The sequence below is a fragment of the Mobula birostris genome, chromosome 12 (assembly GCF_030028105.1).
Source record: "Mobula birostris isolate sMobBir1 chromosome 12, sMobBir1.hap1, whole genome shotgun sequence".
Classification (NCBI taxonomy): Eukaryota; Metazoa; Chordata; class Chondrichthyes; order Myliobatiformes; family Myliobatidae; genus Mobula; species Mobula birostris.
In genome coordinates, this window is record NC_092381.1 from 82036663 (window position 1) to 82055480 (window position 18818).

Here is an 18818-nt window from a genome sequence, read left to right on the forward strand (position 1 = left end):
CCTCCCTCACTTTCCACCTCTGATGTTTGTGCCACCCTGAGCAGGGTGAATGTACGGAAGGCAGCTGGTCCAGATGGAATACCTGGCCGTGTGCTCAGAGTCTGTGCAGGGCAGTTGGCCAGGGTCTTCGCAGACATTTTTAATCTGTCCCGAGCTCAGGCAGTTATTCCCACAAACTTCAAGATTGCCACCATCGTGCCATTGCCGAAGCATTCCACTGCCACTGGCCTGAATGACTTCCGTCTAGTTGCACTCACCCCCATCATTGCAAAGTGCTTTGAGAGACTGGTTCTATCACATCAGAAATCCTGTCTGCCCACTACCCTAGACCCCCATCAATTTGCCTATCGCACCAACAGGTCAACAGAGGACTCCATCTCCACGGCACTTCACTCTGCCCTGGCCCACCTGGACAGCCCCAGCTCTTACTTCAGAATACTGTTCATTGACTTTGACTTTAGTTTGGCATTCAATACTGTGATCCCCTCCAAGCTGATCGCCAAACTTCGCCAGCTTGGTATCAGCTTATCCCTCTGCAATTGGACCTTGGACTTTCTGACTAACAGACCCCAATCTGTTAAGTTAGACAACCTCTCCTCCTCCACTCTCACCCTGATCACCGGCGTGCCTCAAGGCTGTGTGCTGAGCCCTCTTCTGTACTCCCTTTTCACCTATGACTGCGTTCCTGTACATGGTTGTAACTCCATAATCAAGTTCGCAGATGACACCACGGTGGTTGGCCTGATCAGAGGGGATGACGAGACGGCCTAAAGGGACGACGTCCTGAACCTGGCCACGTGGTGCGCCAACAACAATCTGGCCCTTAACACCTAGAAGACCAAGGAGATCATTGTGGACTTCAGGCATGCTAGGAGCCACACTCACGTCCCCATCTACATCAACGGAGCTGTAGTGGAGCGTGTATCAAGCTTCAAATTCCTTGGTGTCCACATTTCCAAATCTCACCTGGTCTCAGATCTCCTCCATCCTGATCAAAAAGGTGCAACAGCGCCTTTATTTCCTGCGGAGCATCAAGAAAGCTCACCTCTGTCCCAGGATACTGATGGACTTTTACTGCTGTACCATTGAGAGCATACTCACCAACTGCATCTCAGTGTGGTATGGCAATTGTCTCGTATCAGACCGCAAAGCACTCCAGCATGTGGTGAAAACTGCCCAACGGATTATCAGCACCCAATTGTCCACCATTGAGAACATCTACCATAAACGCTGCCTGGGCAGGGCGAAAAGCATTATCAAGAATGCATCTCACCCTAATCATGGACTTTTTACTCTCCTCCCATCCAGTAGGTGCTACAGGAGTCTCCGCTCCCGCACTGGCAGGCACAGGAAGAGCTTCTTCCCTGAGGCTGTGACCCTGCTGAACCTCACATCACAGCGCTAAGCAGTATTGCACCCATATTGTACTGTCTCAGTACTTTTATATTTGTGTGTAGCACTACTCTTTATTCACAGTTATTCTGTAAATAACACTATTCTTTGCATTTCTGGTCAGATGCTAACTGCATTTCATTGGCTTTGTATCTGTACTTGGCACAATGACAATAAAGTTGAATCTAATCTAATTGAAAGTGAGTCTATAGATTGTGTGGATGATTCAGTGATGGGGCCAGTAAAGTTTAGTGAAGTTATCCCCTTTAGTTTAAGAGCCTGATGATTGAGGGGTAATGATTGTTCCTGATCATGGTGGTGTTGATCCTGAGACGCTGGTACCTTCTTTCTGATGGCAGCAAAAAGAAGAGAGCATGGCCTGGGTAGTGGGGGTCCCTGATGATCGATGCTGTTTTCCTGCAACAGTGCTCCTTATAGATGTGCTCAATGGTGAGGAGCGCTTTACCCGTGACGGACTGGGTTGTCTCCCCTAATTTTTGTAGAATTTTCCGTTCAAAGGCATTGGTGCTTCCATACCAGGTCTTGATGTAACCAGTCAATATGCTCCACCACACCTCTACAGAACGTTGTCAACATTTTAGGTGTCACAGCAAATCTTTGCAAACTTCTAAGGAAGTAGAAGCGCTGCCATGCGGAGCCCAGGACAGATCCCCAGAAATGATAACGCTGAGGAATTTAAAGTTGCTGACCCCCTCCACCTCTGATCCCCCCATGAGGACCTCTACATGGACCTCCAGGCTCCTCCTCCTGAGGTCAATCATCAGCTCCTTGGTTTTACTAGTATTGAGTGAGAGGTTGTTTTGTGGCACCACTCAGCCAGATTTTCAATCTCTGTCCTTATTGCTGGTTCGTCGTCACTTCTGAGTCAGCCAATAACAGTGGTGCTGTCAGCAAACTTGCAGTGACTAAGGCATTGCAGCTGTGTTTAGCCTCACGGTCATTAGTATAAAGTGAGTAGAGCAGGGGTAAGCACGCAGCCTTGTGATGCACCTGCGCTAATGGAGATTGTGGAGGAAATAAAGGATCTAATTGCACAAGGAGGTACTGAGGCCAAGGTCTTGAAGCTTATTGATTAGTTTTGAGGGGATGATAGTATTGAATACAGAGCTGTAAATGATAAAGAGCATCCTGATGTATGCATTTTTGCTGTCCAGATGTTCCAGGGTTGAGTGAAGAGGCAATGAAATGGCATCTGCTGTGGACATGTTGTATGGGTAGGCAATTTGGAATGGATCCGAGTTGTTTTCAGGCAGGAATTGATATGGGTCATCACCAACCTCTCAAAGCACTTCATCACTGTGGATGTAAGTGCTACTGGCAGGTTACCACGTTCTTCTTAGGCACTGGTATATATAAAGTCTACTTGAAGCAGTTGCGTACCTCAGACTGCTGAAGCAAGAGGTTAAGTATATTTGGTGAACACTCCAGCCAGTCATTCAGCACAGTACCCAGCTAGGTTTGGGCTGGATACTCACCATGAAGGATGCTCTTATGTCAGCCTCAGAGACTGAAATCACAGGGTCACTGAGAGCTGTGGGAGTTTGTGTTTTAATAGTCAAAGCAAGTAAAGAAGGCATTGAGTTCATCTGGAAGGAAAGCCTGTGTCATTTGGTTTCACTTTGCAAGAGGTAAAAAACATTCAGGCCCTGCTACAACTGTTGTGTGTCCTTCAGTGATTCAAGTTTAGAAGGTGAAGGGGAGGAGAAGGAGTTTAAGTTGGTAGGTGATAGGTGAGGCCAGATGAGGTGGGAAGGTGGGTGGGTGGAAGAGGAGGGTTGAAATAAAATGATAGGAGGGGATAGGTAGAAGAGGTAAAGGTGAAGAGGTGAAGAAGAAGGAATCCAATAGGAGAGGAGAAAAAATGTGAGGAGAACCAAAGATTTCCCTTACTCCTGCAAGTGTGACAAGTGCTACACCTCCTCCCTCACCACCATTCAGGGCCCCAAAGAATCCTTACAAGTGAGGCGACACTTCATCTGTGTCATCTACTTATCTGGTGCTCCTGGTGCAGCCTCTTCTACATCAGTGAGACCTAATGCGAGTTGGGAGACCACTTTGTCGAGTTCATTCACTCTGTCCACTACGAAAGGCAGGATTTCCCAACGGCCACCCATTTTAATTGTACTTCCCATTGCCATTCCGACATGTCAGTCCATGGCCTCTTCTACTATCACAATGAGGCCACACTCAGGTTGGAAGAGCAATGCCTTATATTCCATCTGGATAGCCTCTAACCTGATGGCATGAATGCAATTTCTCTAACTTCTGGCAATTTCTCTTCCCTCCCCTTCTCTTTCTCCATTCCTCAATCTGGTTATCCTCCATCCCACTTCCTCACTTCCTATTCACCTTCTCATTGCCCTTGTCTTTTCCTCTCCCCTGGTCTCACCCATCACATGCCAGCTTGTATTTACTCCTATCCCTCCCTCTACCTTCTTATTCTGGCTTCTGTCCCCTTCCTTTCCAGTCCTGATGAAGGATCTCGATCCAAAACTTTGACTGATCATTTCCCTCCGTAGATGGTGCCTGACTTGCCAAGTTCCTCCAGCATTTTGTGTGTGACACATATTATCACACAACCCATTCTCACAAAGTCAGGACTACACCTAATGAGATCATTCATTATGCAATATAATTTTCCACTGTGACATAAATTGGAGCTCAAGCATAGATAAGAGCTCAAGGTTTTGCACAACAACTGCATTGGGACAGCCTTTGCAGAATCAGAAGCATAACATGCATTTGTTTTATTTCTCCTACTGTTTAAAGTCAGAACCTGCTGATATCAAGAGACTTGGTGGACAGTTTCTGAATGACTACAGACTGCTTAAGCAACATTCAAGGTCAACAACACATGTGTTCTACAACACATGTAACAACTAACAGGAAGTGTTTTTTTCCAGCAGTTATCTGCTGAGCTGTTTATTCAGTGCTTTCCACAGAGCAAAAGCTGCAGACTGCATGGCATCACTGGAGGCTTTGGGAGAGGTGTGACATGCCACTAGGGAGGGCTGGGTGGTCTCTGAGCAGATGACAAAAATATTTTTCACCTCTTTCTTAGGCAGTTGCTGAAGATCAAGGGTTATTTATAGCATTTTCACACTGGGATTTGTGGTTCTGAGGTGGGATTATGAGATAAACACATTAACTTCACCAGAAGGACAAGTCAATGCTTGCTATTTGCACATCTGATGTCCGAGTCCTGAAACTGATGTTCTTCTGAGCTCTGTCATGTGAAGAGATTACCAGGATGACAAGAAAATGTCTAGAACTGCCTTGAAGAAACGCAAAAGCTGAGAGGTGAATTTCCATCATCCTTGCTCCAGAAGAACTACGTAAGTGAGAGAACAACATCTATCCCAATTTCCTTAAGTCCCTGACACACCCATCCAGATGCCTGCAGTAATGCTATGCTTCCAGCTCTGTCATCTCTGAGGAATGCATTGGATGAGTGCTTAACAACTAACTGCTGGGGAAAACACAATCCCTGTTAGTTGTTACGAATGAGCTCAAAAGTGTCACAGAGCAATACAGCACAGGAAACAGGTCCTTCCGCCCATCTAGTCAATGCCAAACTGTTATTCTGCCTACTCTCAGGTTAGAGGAGCAACACCTCATATTTTGTCTGGGTGGCTTCCAACCTGATGGCATGAATATCGATTTCTCTTACTTCCAGTAATTTTATCCCCCTTCTTCCATTCCCCACTCTGGCTCCCCTCTTGCCTCTTCTCCTCACCTGGCTATCACCTTCCCATGCTGCACCTCCTCTTTCTCCTTCTCCTCAGGCCATCTTTTCTCCTATAAGATTCCTTCCTCTGCAGCTATTTACCCTTTCTCACCCACCTGGCTTCCAGCTATCCTCCATCCCCTTGCCTCCCTGCTTATTCTGGCTTCTTCCCATTTCCTATCCAGTCCCAATGAAGGGTCTTGGCCTGATAGATCAACTATGGATTTATTTCCATAGATGCTGCCTGACCTACAGTGTTCCTCCAGCATATTATTCTTCCTAGCGTGGTCAACCCACACCTGGACTATAGCCCTCCACACTTCTCCCCTCCATAAACATCCAAATTTCACTTAAATGTTGAAATTGAATTGTATCCTCCACTTCCTTTGGCAGCTCAATGTGGGGACTGCAAACTTGTCCACAGGTGGTGCAGGTGGCAGCTGACTTTAGGGTATGTGTGTGTTGGGGGGGGTGAGGAGGGTGATGGAGAAGGAGTCAATAGTTAATTGAAAAACAGTGGCTCCTTTTACCTCCTAATCAGGGATTCTGTGTGCTCTTAATGTACTTCTCAAGATAATCCCAAACTCTCCTTCCCACATCTGAGGAGTCAGGGCCCAGGTATTCCCAGGACTCAATGGAGATGTTGCACTTCTCCAAGGGGACTTTGAGGATATAATTGAATCTGTCAGGTAAATTCTTTGCATGAGAGAGCTCAGAATAGCAAGCTTGTTTCAGCAGGTTAGACAAATGATGTGACCTTCTGAGTGTCACTGAATGAGATGAGGACTTTATTCCAAGGGATATTGGCCTGGGAGGGGGCATTGATGTTGATTTGCTTGTTTTTCCAATGAATTTCGAGGAATTTTCAGAAACAGCATTGGTGAGATTTATTTTTTTTCAGTTCCTGCTGAAATTAGTCCAGCTCTCAGAGGACAGAGATCATTGCTGCTCAGTAGACAAGGTGTTTTTCTCTGCCAAATCTGAGATCTTGATCACAATGGTGAATTTCATCATTGTTGTTTGCCTTCATCAAGAGATGGCATCGAAAATACAGGAAGTAATCCACATCTTCCAAGGTCTTGCCCTGAACCTTATTATTGGAAGGAAGAATGGTTTCCCAGGAGCAGATCAGAGAGGACCATTGACTTGAGGATGTTCAGTACAAGTCCCATCCTTTTGAATGATTTAGGGTGGTAAAAAAAGGTTGTACAGAGTGGTTGATATTATTCAGTTCATCTTTCATTGAATTGTCATGCAATGAAGACAATATCCACTGTGAATCTGGATAAATGGAATCTACACTGTGATTCAGAAAGTTACGCTCAGACCATTGGAATAAGTGCACACTTATGTCCATAAGGTCTATGATTAATAACTTAGACCTTTTTTATGAATAGAATCAGTTTCCACTCCCTAAATTATCAGCTGTTGATGAATCATGAGGAGAATTCCGGAATGGCTGGTTTCTATAATTGTCCATGCCACTTCATAGTTCACCACGCCTGCTGAATGCAGATACAAGAACAATGAAAATATCTGGATAATAATGGGAAATGTCATTGATGAAATGAGATTCTATTGCCCACGTCAGTCCAGGAGTACATGGGCAAAGAAGTGTGGAACATTCACCGAATTGTGTTACCTGATGCATAGGTCTGTAAACCATAAATTGGTGCTACAGGAACAACAGCAAGGAGACCCAGATGATGAGGGCTACAGGGGTCAAGAGGAACAGAAGATTAGATAAAGGCTACTAGAATCATGTTCCGGCTCAGCTGAAGGAAGGAAGAAATATCCACCTGGACAATAGGGAACACCCTAAATGAGATACTGTTTCTAAGAAACCTGCAAAATGACAGTCCCAGATGAAACCAAGAAACTTCCTGCACATTTCCATTATTACAACAAACTTATTTGGTTTGTGTCAATTGCTACTTCTTGTATTGATACCTTGTTTAAAGAACTTTGATTTCTTCAATAAATGTACTTTCCTTTAAATAATTCCATTCTCCGGGTGTTAAAAGTAGCCAAGAGCTTAAACAGCAATCAGGAGTCTTTAAAATTAATGGTAGCCATTCACCATTGTAACTAATCAGCTGCATGTATTGCGTATCATAATAAGTGGCATGCATTGGGTAGGAAGATGCATGGAGGAGCTATGGCAAGGCAAAGCAATGAAATCCACCCTCACTCGTTGATGAGGAGGTTCTCAAGAAACTTCAAAGATGTTATAAGTCATTGTACCATTTAGCTTTCACATTGAGAAACTATAGATTGTACAACATCATGGGCGGAAAGGCCTGTGCCGTGCTGTAATGTTCTAACAAGACAGGCTAAACAAGTTGGCTCCATATTCTTTGAAGTTTAAGAGATAGGATCATATTGACGATCCAAAGACGGCATGGCAGTTTTACCCAATGGCTGTGTTTAAAATTATCCGATGTGAATTAAAGAGGCGGTTTTTGCACTTTTGTCTAAGATATATTAACACTCTTGCAGAAATACTTTTGGCTACTTTGGCAGTTTTGATGTCCATCCTTTGTGACACTGTTTCATTTTCTTTGCCGCTCACTTTCCTTCTGACTTTGTAGCATCAGCAAGTTGACTACAGTACATCTGGCGTCCTGCTAGGCAGTAATGGCACTCATACAGATCCTTCAGTAACTCATTCAACAAGATGATCTCCCCGCAGATTCTGACACACCCTCCAGCTGGCGAATCATACGCCGCGCTGATCTCATTGATTAGTAAAACAGAACACGTGGGCGCTCCTTACGCACACTGTCAATGTCAACATTTTAAGCAGCCTTACACCAAACAGGTTTATTGAGCCAAACACAGGACTCCCCTTGGAAAGGCAATAGTACGGACAATTGTTTACATGTCGAGCACCTAATCGGCGTACATAACTAGATAATTCTATCTCAATTAGAATGTTTAATTCTGTAGATAATTGGATAGATAATTTTTTAGGCATTTTGGCGTTTTAATTTGATCTTTGATTAGATCATTCTTATCTCTAGGATTTATTGCAATACGCAGTGCAAATAAAGTAGTGTTCGTAGAAGCAAAAAAAGCAGCATTCAATTTATATTTTAGATATGATATTCTTTGCTTGGTTAAGTTACTCTTCCAAATCATAAACACACGATATCTGTTGACGCTGGAAATCTTGAGAAACAGAAACAAAATACTGAGATCTTCCAATATTTGTGTTGCTTAATCTTTCAAACATTGTTTATCAAGTCCAATCATTTTGAATTAGTTTTAATGTAAGATGGTCGTATTTGTTGACATTACTATCCAGTAACAGCAGTAGAAATCCGCAGTGTATTTCACTGCCGAAAAATAGATTGTAAAGGGAAAGCAAGGGGAGATGGTAGACTATCGCTATCAGTCCTGCCGTTCTTCAAGTAAGGTTCGAGCCTGTACTTACTCAGCGCTAATTTACAACCCTGAGCTGTTGCAACTCACAGTACCAGACCCTAAAGTATAGTTTCCCATCTAATCCCCTGAACTGATTTGTCGAAGGCCTAGCTACTTCAAAAAATCCTGAGAGCCAGGGTTGCTGATGGCAGACAAAATGTGGGAGGAACTCAGCAGGACAGGCAGCATCTATGGAAAAGAGTAAACAGTCGAGGTTTCAAACCGAGATCCTTCATCAGAGCTCACAAGGCCCAAAACGTCGGCTGTTTACTCTTTTCCATAGATGCTGCCTGGCCTGCTGGAGTTCCTCCGGCATTTTGTGTGTGTTGCATAGAATTTCCGGCATCTGCAGATTTTCTCGTGTTGCTGATGGCAGAGGTCGAGAGATTCCGGCTCCCGGAGGGTCATCAGCGAACAGGCACTGGGAAGTTGGTGAGTGACGCTGCGACGTCCTTTTCAATAGAGATATGGTTAAATCTGGAAGGAGCAGCAATAAAACAGAGGTGCAACATATTTCATTGTAAATTCTAAGTCAACAATTTCTGTTACACGTTAAACTTTCTTTGTGGTATCTCTGGGGCTCATTATTTATGCTATAGTTTTTCAATGTTGTATGAGTTCCTACACAATTTTAGGTATTAGTTTGCTAATTTGTTTTTCATATTTTATCTTATCAATTCATCACTGGCCTGAAAATATCTTAACTCTCGGAGTTACTGCTCATCTGAATGCCTAAAGCTGGAGGACGTGCATTTAAAGTGAGAAACGGTAAATTCAGAGATGTGCGGGGCAAATGGTTGGTGCTTGGAATTCGCGGCCAGGGTCGGTGGTGAAGGCAAATACGATAGAGGTGTTTAAGAGGCACTTAGGCATGCAGATAAATGTGCAGGAAATAGGAAGATATGGGCATTGTGCGGGCAGAAAGGACATTTGATTACTAATAATAATAGTAGCGTCAAAGTTAGCGCGACGTTATTACAGCTCGGAGTGTCCGATTCGGAGTTCTATTCTGAAGTCACTTGTGAAGAAGTTTGTACGTTTTCCCCGTGACTACGCGGGTTTCATCCCACAGTCCAAAGACGAACCGGGCAGTAGATAATTTGTCATTGTAAATTATCCTGTGAAGTGTTTTGAGAGGCTGGTGTTGAATCATATCAGCTCCTGTCTGAATGGCGACTTGGATCTGCTCCAATTCGCCCACCGAAGCAACAGGTCTACAGTAGCTGCCATTTTGTTGGCTCTTCACACAGCTCTGGAACATCTGGACAGCAAAGATGCATGCATCAGAATGCTCTATCAATTACAGCTCAACATTTAACGCCATCGTCCCCTCAAAACTAATTAGTAAACTCCAAGATCGGGGCCTCAACATCCCCTTGTACAACTGGATCCTGTTTTTCCTTACTTGTAGACCCCTGTTAGTTCGGATTGGTAAAACCATCTCCTCCACAATCTCCATCGGCACAGGAGCACCACATGGATGTGTATTTAGCCCCCTGTCAACTCCCTTTACACCCATGACTGTGCGGCTCCAACGCCATATACAACTTTGCTGATGACACAAATGTTGTGGGCTGCATCACAGGGGCATACAGGAGGGAGACTGAAAACTTGGCTGAGTGGTGTCATAACAATCTCTCACTCAGTGTCAATGAGACCAAGAAACTGATTGTAGACTTCAGGAGAGGGATACCGGAGGTCCAGAATAATCTTCGGAGGATCAGAAGTAGAGAGGGTCAGTAAATTCCTGGGTGTCACTATTTCAGAGGATCTGTCCTGGACTCATCATATCAATATTAATGCGAAGGAAGCACGACAGCACCTTTACTTCCTAAGGAGTCTTCGGAGGTTCGGCATGTCATCGAAAACCGTGGTAAACTTTTGTAAATGTGTGGTGGAAAGCGTGATGCTTAACCATTATGGCCTGGTATGAGAACACCAAAGCCGTTAAGCGGAAAATCCTACAAAAAGTAGCGGATTCGGTCCAGTACATCACGGGTAAGACCCTCCCAACAACTGAGTACGTCTACATGAAAAGTTGCTGTAGAAAAGCAGCGTCCACCATCAAAGATCCTCACCACCCAGGCCATGCTCTTTTCTCGTTGCTGTCATCAGGTAGAAGGCACAGGTGCATCAGATTCACACCACCAGGTTCGAGAACAGTTACTAATCCTCAATCTTCAGGCTCTTGAACAAAAGGGGATAGCTACACTCACTTAAGGATTCTGTTGTATGCTCGTTATTTGTTGCTATTTATTTATATCTGCATTTGCACAGATTATAGTTTATAGTTCCTGGTGTTTACAATAGAAAATGAATCTCAGGGTTGTATGCGATGTCTTGTATGTACTCCGGTAATAAATTTTACTTTGAACTTTGATTAGGCTAGGGTTAAATTGGTGTGTTGCTGGCGGAGCGGCTCGAAGGGCCTTAAGGACCTACCGGTTTCCGAGCGCTGCATCTTTAAGTAAATAAATAATTTGGCAAAACATCGTGGAACGAAGGGACTGTTCCTACGTATATTGGCAACTTTTATGCGTCCTTTATCCAATGTCATTTCTACTCATTATTGTTAGACAGGAATTAATTACTTTTCCTGAGGAGTTATTTTATTTCTGGGCAGACAGTTCACAAGATCACAAGACAAAGGAGCAGAAGTAGGACACTCGGCCCATCGAGTCTGCTCCGCCACTCCACCATCAGCTAAACTGTTCTCCCATCTAGTTCCAATTTCCGGCTTTTTCCCCATATCCCTTGATACCCTGACTAATTAGACACCTATCAATCTCCTCCTTAAACATCCTCAGTGATCGGGCCTCCGCAGCTGAATGTGGCAACGAAATCCATAAATCCACGACCCTCTGGCTAATAAAAAAAAAATCTCCTCATCTCTGTTTTAAATGGGTACCTTCTAATTCTAAGACTGTGGTCTCTTGCCCTGGATTCACCCACCAAGGGAAACAGCTTTTCCACATCTACTCTGTCTAACCCTTTCAACATTCGAAATGTTTCTATGAGATCCCCTCTCATTTTTCTATACTCTAATGAATACAGTGCAAGAGCCGACAAACGCTCCTCATATGTTAGCCCCTGCATTTCGGGAATCATCCTCGTAAATCTCCTCTGAACTCCTTCCAACATCAGTACATCCCGTCTAAAATAGGGGGCTCAAAACTGTACACAGTATTCCAAATGAGGTCTCACCAGTGCCCCATAGAGCCTCATCAACGCCTCCTTACTCTTATACACTATTCCTCTTGAAATGAAGGCCAACATAGCACTCGCTTTCCTTATTACCGATACAACCTGCTGGTTAACGTTTAGGGTATTCTGCATGAGGACCCCCAAGTCCCTTTGCACTTCCGACTTTTGAATTTTCTCCCCATCCAAATAATAATAATCTGCCCGATTATTTCTTCTTCCAAAATGCACAACCGTACATTTCTCAACATTGTATCTCATCTGCCATTTCTTTGCCCACTCTCCTAAACCGACCAAGTCTCTCTGCAACCTTTCCATTTCTTCAACACTTCCTGCTCCTCCAGCTATCTTGGTGTCATCCACAAACTTAGTCACAAAACCATTTAATCCATAATCTAAATAATCGATATACATTGCAAAAAGAAGCGGCCCCAACACCGACCCCTGTGGAACACCACTAGTAACCGGCAACCAATCAGAATAGGATCCCTTTATTCCCACCCTTTGCTTTCTGCCTATCAGCCAATGCTCCACGCATTTCAATAACTTTCCTATAATTCCATGGGCTCTCATCTTATTAAGCAGCCTCTTATGCGGGACCTTATCGAAGGCATTTTGAAAATCCAAATACACAACCTCCACAGCCTCTCCCTTGTCAATATTATTCGAGATTACCTAAAAAAATTCCAATAGGTTGGTGAGGCAGGATCTTCCCTTCATGAAACCATGCTGGCTTGGGCCTGTCTTGTCATGCACCTTGAGGTATTTCATTTCCTTGAGGATCGACTCCAATAACTTTCCAACGACCGATGTCAGACTGAGAGGTCTGCGATTTTCTTTTTGCTGCCTCCCTCCTTTCTTAAATAGTGGAACTACATTTGCGACCTTCCAGTCCTCCGGAACCATGCTAGAGTCTGTTGATTCCTGGAAGATCATTTCCAATGCCTCCACAATCTCCAAAGCCACCTCTTTCAGAACCCGTGGGTGCACCTCATCCTGTCCGGGAGACTTATCTGTTCTTAGTCCATTAAGCTTCCCAAGCACTTTCTCTCCAGTAATCTTGACTGTACCTAATTCTATTCCCTGAGATCTCTGGCTATCAGGTATGTTGCTAATGTCTTCCACTATGAAGACTGATACAAATGTACGCAGCATTAGAAATAAAGTGGATGACCTTGTTGGTCATCCACTTTCTCGTTGAGAATTGAACACTTCAGTTCTTGTTGAGAATTTCGAAACATTTTAAATGCTTCCCAATGCTACTCGCAAACCCTAGTCATTTCTTTTTAAATATTGCTTTCGCCCTTGAGAATTGACAACTCCGAGGACTCGCGTGGACCTATCATCCTCTCTGTTATAAGCTTACAGACCAAAAAAAAAATGAGTTGAGGGAATAGCCTGCTTGTACCCACATCTATTCGTATGTCTAAAGGACACGTATACTATACGTTTTCATGACCAGGAAATTGATGGAAGAATTCGTCATCAATCGGCTCCTTTTATTTCCCCTTGATAAATCATTAGCTTGTATTGGGAAGTAATTGACAAGGCAATGTTTTATTTCCCCGTGATATTACCAGACATTTTGAGAGTATTTTGCACACCACTTCTTCCCCCAGAATCCCCGACAGAAGTAATGTTGTAGAGAGATAATCATACGTGGCGAGTAGGAATGTGAACCAAACGCGACCCGGGGTCCCTTACTTGAAGCAGGGACTGTTTTTTTCTCTTTCTGCTGATTGTTTGCAAAATCTATTGCTTTTCTTTTCGAATTCTAGAATCTATTGTGCTTTTTTTAAATATAAAGTGGCGATCCGGTGTCCAGGCAATGGCACACGTCAGAAATGAATATGCCTGTATGTATGTATATTTGCGGGTGGGAGGAGGCGGCCCTGATACCGAACAAGGGCAGGGAGGCGGGTCGGACCAGGCCCCGATCATCCCAGTTCACCAGCTCTCACTGGCTGCCGACACCTTTGATGACTGACTTTAAATATCCTGCAGCGGATGTGGAGTGGCAGAAATACCATCTGCGCTGTGGGTTGACTATTTCTGTCTGTTGCTAATAAGGCAATTTTGTAAAATTATCCTCTCTTTAAAAACCCGGGCCCTGTTCACGGTTTAAAGGCGGCCACAGTGCGGAAGATCATTCATTTTGCACTCTTCCCCCTCCCCTATATTGATATTTCGTTCAATTCTGGCCAAAATTGCTATACATTTCTTACACCGGTAGGTATTGCACCGGCTCGCGAGCGTTTTCCCCGCTCGAGCGACTGGGACGCGCCCGGGCCGGATCGCGCTCTTTTTCAAGCGGTTGTTCGAGTCTCCCCGGGCGCCCGCCCGCGATGGACGGGGACGGCAACGGGCTCCGGCTCCGGCTCCGCGAGCGGCTGGCGGCGGACGGCCAGGCTCACTTGCTCCGCTTCTGGGACGGGCTGAAGGAGGCCGAGCGTGACGAGCTGCTCGCCGATCTCGACGCCTGCCACTTCCCCGAAATCATGCGCTTCTTCCGCCAGGCCGTGCAGGGCTCAGAAGCGCTGCAGGAGCAGCAGAAAGTGGACGAGCACATGGAGCCGGTGCCCAAGGAAGTACAAGGCAGCATCACCCGAGATCGGGAGCAACTGCCGACGTGGGAAGCGGAAGGTGAGAGCGAACCGGCCCCGGCTTTGGGTGGATGGGTGCGGGGAATAAAACCTCTAGCTGGAAGATGGGAGCAGCGCGTGAATGGCTCTTCTGTAGTAAAACGTGTCCTTAAACACATCCGCTCCACACTGGTGCCTCTGCCATCGAATGACTGAGGGCTTCCCTTCCCGCCCCGCCCCCTCGGGACTGCGAATTCATTTGGTAAATTTCCACGGCTGAGAGTAGTCGACGCGATAAGACGGGGCGGATGAAAGAAAGATGCATGCAGAAGTTGGGGTTTCTTGCTCGAGCGAGCCCCCAGTTGAATCCTGACCCGGGGATTTCGGCTTTACCCCCAACCCCGCCCACCCCACCCCCAGTCACACAGATGTGCTGGCTGGGTAACTGGCCGCTGCTGCTTGCCCCATTGAAGTCTGGAAGATCAGGTGTAGATAGCTACGTGAGAAAATCGGTTAAAGTAAAATGAGTAAGAGAACGTGAAAACTCCTGAGAATTGGTATCAACTGGATGAACTGAGTGGCCTGTTGCAGATGTTTAAAATGCACTGTGACGATGAGAAACTCCCTGCTTTCTGATAGAAGCAGAATCGATCAAGGCTTAAAAAAAAAACTTGATCACTAGAGGAAAAGTAACTTGGTATTTTAGGGATCACTTCATGAAAGCTAGGTGGACCAAATGGGCTCCAATACATAACAAACCGTCTGTCCAGGAAAGTTCAGCATGTCTATAAGATACCCCCAGCAATCCAACTGCATTACAGTGTCACAGTTTGTTGAGACTTCGGGATCATCTACATCTCAATACAATATTCTCCCAACCCACTCTTTTTTATTGATAAAATAAGTTAAATTGTTCAGTAAATCTAAAATATTGTATATATTAAACACAATGACTTTAGGATTTGAAGCTGACTTAATGTATTGATAAGCTCATTATTTTTGTTGTGAAGAAGCACTTCCAGAAGTAAGCAAATAATAATTTTCAAGAACAGCAAAGTAACAGCTTTCATTTAATGCTTAGCTTGCTCCAGAAATGCTGTGTTCACTCTTTACTAAGTTTTACAAATATTGGAGAGAGTGAAGAGAGGACCTGTCACAGAGGATGTGAGGTAAAAACAAAATACATGATCAAGAATAAAAACATAATGCCCTGGAACAGATTAGACCAATCATTGTTAATTGAAAACACATACAAGCTAATGTTTTGGGTCCAGGCTTTTAATGCTTGGAAACCAAATGATTACAGGAATAGGACCTAAGAGTATCTTATTGGATAAATGGTAAGGCTGATGAAATTGAAAAGATTGAACAAGATACTAATGCGATCGTTTTCACTGAAAGATTGCAAATGGCTTGAAGAAAATCTGTTCTGGAAAATTGTTGAGGCAACTACTCTACGAGGACATGAGTTTGGAATGATTGTTCAAATGGCCATCCAGTTGTGTACCATTTGTCAAAGGAATGCTTAAAGCCTTGAGCAGTGATGAAGAAGATAAATAAAATGATAAATCATATACTCAGAATGCCATGATAGGAGAAAGCAAGAAAAGGAAGGGATTTTTCCCTGACTGATGAGTCGCCTAGGTTCATTTCCCTGCCTTTTAAGCTTTATCTGGAGTGAGCTGAGCCTGGTCACCCATGGAGAAATTGATTACCACAGCATCCACTAAGCCTAATATAGTGTGATTGAAACTGACCAGGCTTCATTCTGGGAGTAGCTTTGAGCTGTGTTCTCAGCTGCTAAAGGTCCATGGGTTAAATGGAGCTTTATGTTTGCTGGAGAGGGTTATTAGAGATATGAGCCATGACAATGGGAATGTTTAATTTCAGTTACTTAAGTATGCAATAGCAAATAATATATAGTGACCATTTGGTTTATAGATTCATTGATGTTGTTTTCAGAAGGAAAGCAGTTATCTTTACTTGATCGTCAAGTTGTGTTAAGTTACCTTAATCAAAGTTATTCAATAAAGAGCTTTACTGACTAGCCTTTTTTTTTGTATGCTGATCATTTAATAATTCAATAGTTTATTGGGCCATTCTGTTCAGGTAGATGCTTTAATTGAACATAAGTCATACTGTAGTAGGAATTCTTTGTATTTTATACATGTTCTGTGTGGAAGAGTTAATTTGTTATTTTAAGGCAATCTGCATTGGTGCCAATATGTCAGAATTCCTGGTTACAGTTACACTGGCATTTTCCAACAGAGTACTTTCTGGTTTAGAGGTGAAGTGAGAAGTTGCTACATTTCCCTACTAGATAATGGTGATAAAAGATATAAATAATCTGCAGCAGATTAGACCTGCACAGGAACATTATTTATTTGAAAGGAGATGATTAGGTAGTGGGAAGGGCTTAGATGTTGAATTATTTTAGATGTTTTTAATTGTTTTACAGTGTACTTGGGAATATGAATTTAAGAAAAATGTTAATTATTTGAATATTTTTAGTTCTTGAATGAAACTACAGGAATATTCTGCTTTTGATCAATGACTGCTGGTTAAGTCATGTTGGGCTGAACAGACAGTCAGTTTTCTCAGCATTTTCTGGGCATTCTTTCTGTCTCTACTGTCCTCTGTCCCACAACTTTGCTGAGCTTAAAGCAAACTGCATTCAGCAATTTGGTCTATTGGGAGATAAACTGGGACAGCACAGTAGCATAGTGGTTAGCACAACACTTCACACTACTAGTGACCCAGGTTCAATTCCCACTGCTGCCTATGAGGAGTTTGTACGTTCTCCCTGTGACTGCGTGGGTTTCCTCTGGGTGCTCGGGCTTCCCCCCACAGTCCAAAGGCGTACCAGTTGATAGGTTAATTGGTCATTGTATTATCCTGTGATTAATTAGGCTAGGGTTATTATCAGGGTTGCTGAGTGGTGTGGCTTGAATGGCTGGAAGGGCCTATTCCGCACTCTAACCCAATAAGTAAATGAATTTACCTTTTAAGGCCATACTCAAAATGTGACCACTTTACCAGTTACTGTAAATCCTGGGATAGTGTTGCATAACTTTTCGGTGCGATCTTTCAATAGACATACCTTGTATGTAATATTGGGAGTTAATGTTCTAATAGTTTTCATTCTTCGTAAAAGAAAATTGAGGAGAAAGTTATTGTACTTGGGTGGGAAAGTGACCAGAGAAACATTTGATATAATTCTGAAAGAAACAGATGCAGATGCTAGAAAGTACTAAGTATATTCAGTAGGTCAAGCATTGTCTATGGAGAAATCATTTTTAAGATGGGAGATTATCAAATTGTGACATGAAACCTGTTTCTCTATCTGTAGACACTTCCTGACTTGGTCCAAATCTTTCGTGTTCCAGGTTTCGAGTTCCTATTGCCTGACTTTCAATCTGTCTTAAACATAGATCTAGGCATTATTAAATTGCTGCAGTGAAATCCTGATTAATTATGCAGATTCAAAAGAATTTTGATTTTCTCCATCAACGACATGAGAGAACAAGCTGTGACCTTACAGGAATGTTTAATATTATGAAGTATAGATTTAGTGGATGGTAACTGTGTTTTCCCCAAGGTAGGGGAGGCGAAAGCTAGAGCCCTAGATTTACATTAAGAGGGGAAGATTTTAAAAAAGATCTGAGGGGCAACTTTTTTGCGTAGCTGGTGAGTGTTTGGAAGAAGCTGCCAGGGTGAATAGTTGAGGCTGGTATAAAGGCATAATTTAAGAAGCTCTCATCTTGATACATGGAGGAGCAGGGCTTAAAGGGATATGGACTAAATTCAGGAAACTAGGGTTAGCTGGTTGGGCACCATGGTTGGCTGAAGAGCCTGTCTCTGCCTGGAATCCATGACTCCATAACACTTGAAATATCCCAAAGTGCTTCAGACAAGTGTTAGCAAATGAAATGTGATGTGAAGGTACCTGAAGAGAAAGTGGGACTTGACCAATTGTAAGTAATGTACTTTATTTTGGGGAGGGAGCAGAAGGGATAGGGAAGGCAACTGTGGCAACCTTGTTTAAATTAACATCCTAAGCATATTATATATAAGCACTGGTTTCATTTAATTTCACTTCTTCTGTGCTACCTTCGACATTCACACTTCATACTTCACTCTTATTGTTGCAGAATTATTGAGAGTAGGCGTATCCCTGGCTGATAAATGAGAACAGGCAGTCAATGAGCACAGGCTTAGGAAAACATTATGCAGATTAGGTAATAACGGAAAGAAATGGTTATGGTTTCAGCTCAATGGCCTTATCGGGGTAGGCGAGTCTAAAGCTAGATGGCATAGGTTTATGGTGAGAAAGTAAGGATGTATAGAGGTTCTGAAAGGAAAGATTTTCATACAGAGGGTGGTGTCAGAAGAGGTGGCAGAAGTTGGTATGAATCCAACATTTAAAAGTCATTTGGATAGGGAAGGCTTAGAGAGATTGGGGCCAAACA

General features: G+C 43.6%; 1 protein-coding gene across 3 annotated transcripts in view; it reads left to right on the forward strand.

Annotated features, from left to right (window-relative positions):
- Positions 1-13703: 13703 nt before the first annotated feature.
- The window catches only part of uap1 (UDP-N-acetylglucosamine pyrophosphorylase 1), a 53429-nt gene continuing 48314 nt past the window's right edge, over positions 13704-18818 (forward strand). For 2 of the 3 annotated variants that reach the window (XM_072274216.1, XM_072274218.1), the window contains exon 1: positions 13704-14410. In XM_072274216.1, coding sequence (XP_072130317.1) covers positions 14113-14410 — 298 coding nt within the window. In that variant the 5' untranslated portion in view covers positions 13704-14112. The remainder of the gene's footprint in view (positions 14411-18818) is intronic. The other variant, XM_072274217.1, reaches the window with a different exon arrangement.